This window comes from Fusarium odoratissimum, assembly GCF_000260195.1.
Source record: "Fusarium odoratissimum NRRL 54006 unplaced genomic scaffold supercont1.87, whole genome shotgun sequence".
NCBI classification, from domain to species: Eukaryota; Fungi; Ascomycota; class Sordariomycetes; order Hypocreales; family Nectriaceae; genus Fusarium; species Fusarium odoratissimum.
In genome coordinates, this window is record NW_022158751.1 from 18,869 (window position 1) to 22,538 (window position 3,670).

At 50.7% G+C, this 3,670-nt stretch overlaps 2 protein-coding genes across 2 annotated transcripts; one reads left to right on the forward strand and one right to left on the reverse strand.

Moving 5' to 3' along the window:
* Positions 1-376: 376 nt before the first annotated feature.
* Positions 377-655, forward strand: FOIG_16513 (uncharacterized protein; the record flags this gene model as incomplete). Its single annotated transcript, XM_031217974.1, has 1 exon — positions 377-655. The coding sequence occupies one exon, from the start codon at positions 377-379 to the stop codon at positions 653-655; it is 279 nt and encodes a 92-aa protein (XP_031052315.1).
* A 1,020-nt stretch (positions 656-1,675) lies between these two features.
* On the reverse strand, positions 1,676-3,388 carry FOIG_16514 (uncharacterized protein; the record flags this gene model as incomplete). The annotated part of the gene is made up of 2 exons (XM_031217975.1): positions 1,676-3,084; positions 3,145-3,388. 2 exons carry the CDS (start codon positions 3,386-3,388, stop codon positions 1,676-1,678), a joined length of 1,653 nt encoding a protein of 550 aa, XP_031052316.1.
* Positions 3,389-3,670: the final 282 nt, after the last annotated feature.

Here is a 3,670-nt window from a genome sequence, read left to right on the forward strand (position 1 = left end):
TAGCTAGTGTATTATATTAGGCTTATATAATAGTATAATTAAGATCTAGGATGCAGTAATAGGTATATATATATAAATACTTAAGGGCTATAATAGTGCTGCAGTGTTATTAGTAGTATTCTCAGCAAATAGCTAGTATATTATATTAGGCTTATATAATGGCATAGTTAAGATCTAGGAGGCGGCAATAAGTACATATATGTAGATACTTAAGGCCTATGGCAATTTAGTGTTATTAGTGGTGTTCTTAGCGGATGGCTAGCGTATTATATTAGGCTTATATAATGGCATGGTTAAGATCTGGGAGGCGGCGATGGGCGCGTGCGTGCAGACACTTAACGTCGGGAGAATATTATATTGCCTTTCATTTGATCCAATGACTAACTCTTGCCTCTCTACCGACATTGGACTTCTGAACTTAGAACTACCGAATCAATCGCCTGCCGTTGCCGCCCAGTCGACTGAGGAGGCTGTTTCACAACACGCTAGCCACCCCGGTTACGGTATAAGCACCGACGGGGTATGGGTCGTGAAGGATGGAATGGATATGCTTTGGCTACCTCCGGAGTATCGCCCGGAGAGATCGGCTGTGGTTGGATCAACGGTCGCTATCGGCTGTCCTTCAGGTCGTGTGCTGGTAATGAAGTTCTCTTAGAGCGAAGGCAGGCATAATTATCTTTTTAGTCACAAACAGCCCTTTCCCAGTTCTCAGTAGCGACCTACGAAATTGGCTCTGATTGATTTGGAAGCAGGAAGCCCGGCCAGTAACTATTTCCTGCTTTAGCTGGCTAGCCCTAGTGGTGTTTATCGAGCTTCAGATGTGCTATAGGGTTAAGCCACCGTCATTTCTTTCTCTTTAATTTTCTTTTTCAGTTTGATCTCGGAGGGTCGTCGGGGCCGAATAAAATTTATGTTGGAATGGACTGGCGTTCTTGCCTTCTAGACCAAGCGAGAACTGTCTGGCACCGGGAGTCATTTGATCTATGGTTCCTTCACATTAGAAAACATCAGCTTTTCTGTGGATGGAGTTTTCGTTTGGTTAATGCTTTATTTTTGAGATAGAGGTTGGTGGCTGAAAAGAGATACATCTTGCTTGTTAGACAGCTCCTATTTTCTGGTTGTCCGGAGCTCTTATTTCGGTCACGAGCGGAGGCCGGCTCGGCATCGAATGTACCCACAATTTCCGATGGCCGATCGTGGCCTTCGGGTCCTTGCATGACATGCTTTGATTAACTTTTATCCACCTATGAAGACGCGGTTCTTCATATGTTGACTATGATGCTGTCTTATTGCTGAGGGTACCCAATCAACCGTGCCCCTTCAGCCTCACCATTAAAAACTTCAGCAATGCCTAGGAGCCTCCGTTTTGAGAATCTTTTAGCATACGGGTACCTGCACCAGACCTTCCTAGGACCGAGTAGGTTATCGGGGTGTTTATTACACCTATCGGTATCCTATTAGGCTAAACGAAATAGCATCTACTCCGAGCATCTAGCTACGGACTACGGTCTCATATAGAACCGAGGCATACGCCCTCCAGATCACCCGACTAATAACTCCAAGCAATCGTGCACGTGGAATATCAAGGAACAATGTGTTTTGCAGCGCTCCTTGGCTCGTTTAAGGTATATCCCAACCATCTCAAAGACTCCCGACCCAGAAGAGCATGATGACTTCAACTTCTCCTACGATACTTGAGTTTCGTACAGTAGTGCACTTGCAGACTCGAGCCGCCTCGTTCGGGGAAACGTTGAGCAAAACGCCGACGAATCTCCGCCCACCCAAGCTGCTCCTCTTCCTTCAGTTGTATGAGGAAGCTATCTTCATCGTCTGAATACTTTGCCCGTCCTACAGAGGCTCGCTTGGTTGTTTTCCTTGTCGCGACCAAGCGGGTTGAATCGGGGGTCATAACGGTGGCATTTGGGTGATTTGTGCAAAGGGGCCAATTGAACTGGAATTGAAACGTAGTCTTGCCATTTTCGGTAACGCGTTTCATTGAAACGTTCTCGAGCGGCCATTCCTGAAACTGAGCAAGAACCGCACTGGCCTCGGAGGGAACAGATCTTGCACGCGGTGGTGTTGGACTTAACAAGCCAAGTGCCGATGTGTCGCGCTCCCTCAATGAGTGTGCGGAAGCTCTTGTGGATCGCCTCCTTCGGTGAGAATCCCGGGCACTGGTAGCCGCATTGTGTGTCGAACAGGAAGGAGACTTAGAGACCTTGCGGCGTTTGTGATCTTGATGTTCTTCATCGTCGACATCATCGTCTTCCGAGCCAGGTCCTTGAACCTCTGGAGGCGAAGGACAATAGTCCTCGTCACGCGCATATTCTGGAACATCGGGGCCATCCTCACTGCCGGAGCTTTCAGTATCTGCGTCACTGTCCTCCTCTTGCGCTGTGGTATGCGCATGTGGGGATCTGCGACGAGAACGGCGCAGGGACGGCAACTGGGGAGATGACCTGGCCTTGTCCGGCGATCCGGGTCCACCATCCACGGCCTCGGACTCGGGATCGCTGGACCCGCAGCTTGCGTCGCCCAAGTTTTGTCCCCGATGCGGTTCGGGTGACATCCTTGCTGCCAGCGATGAATTGCGGGCTCCAGGGGTGGGATCGTCAGACGAATTGCCGGCGGGTGCTTCGCTTGCCTCGAGTGACGCTTGGGTCACCTCGGCGGGGCTGGCAGTCCGCGGAGAGTGCGTGTAAGTCGAGGGGGAACCCGGAGGACCCTGGGCGTCATAACAAGCGCCATGGTCAGAGACGGCATCGACCATCATGTTGCTCCATTCACTGACTGGTACGGGTCGAAGCTCTTGCCCGTCCGCCGCGGCCGGGTATGGCTCGCTTTCAGGGCTAGTAGGAGGGGTTGTAAAATTGACATCTTGAGAGGCGGACGCATCTCCAGAGAGTACATGATTCATCTTGCAAGAAGATTTCCGGCTCGGTTCGGTATCAGCGAGGTGAGAAACTTGTGTCTCATTCGGCCAAGTTGGGGCGGCTTCCGCTTGAGCTGGGGATACTATTGGCGCAATGACCACGCCAATGGCAGCTTCTGGTTCAGTTGCGCCATGTTCGGTGCCGGTGAGATCTAGATGTCGGTTGTCAGAAACTTCCATCTAAACAGAGCATCACGACGTCGAAGACCTACCCAGATAGTTCGGGGTGCTGGCACGTGTTGCGTAAGATTGCAAATTGTTGAGTTCTCGACTCTCGTCATTTTCATCTTCAGTGTCAGACTCGACATCAGAGGGAATGCAAATCGCTGTGTCGCTGGATTTTCCAATAGCCAAGAGGGCCTTCTTCTGCAAAGATACTATGTCTGGCTGAGAGGCAGGAGGAGTGAGGCTTTGCCTCACCTTCCGCTGTTCAGAGTCAAAAGTCGCCGAGGCCATGCTTGCGTTGCAGAATGCGGAAGGGAAAAGAGATAAGGGGTTTGGTGTTCGCAGTACAGCCATGTGAAGATAAGCGGGCATTGTCCGGCTTATATGCTCGTTGCTGGACCATGCGGCAACATGAGTCCTAACCGCTTGCGGGCGCTTAGTCCGATGTCTCCCTGCTGCCTCCTTGTGTTCTCCAAGATGGTGATGGATCAGCTGGAGGCAGACACGTAACCGCTTCTCCTTCATGCCAATCATTTCACTGCCGGGCCACACCAAGGCAGCTATGCTGAACAC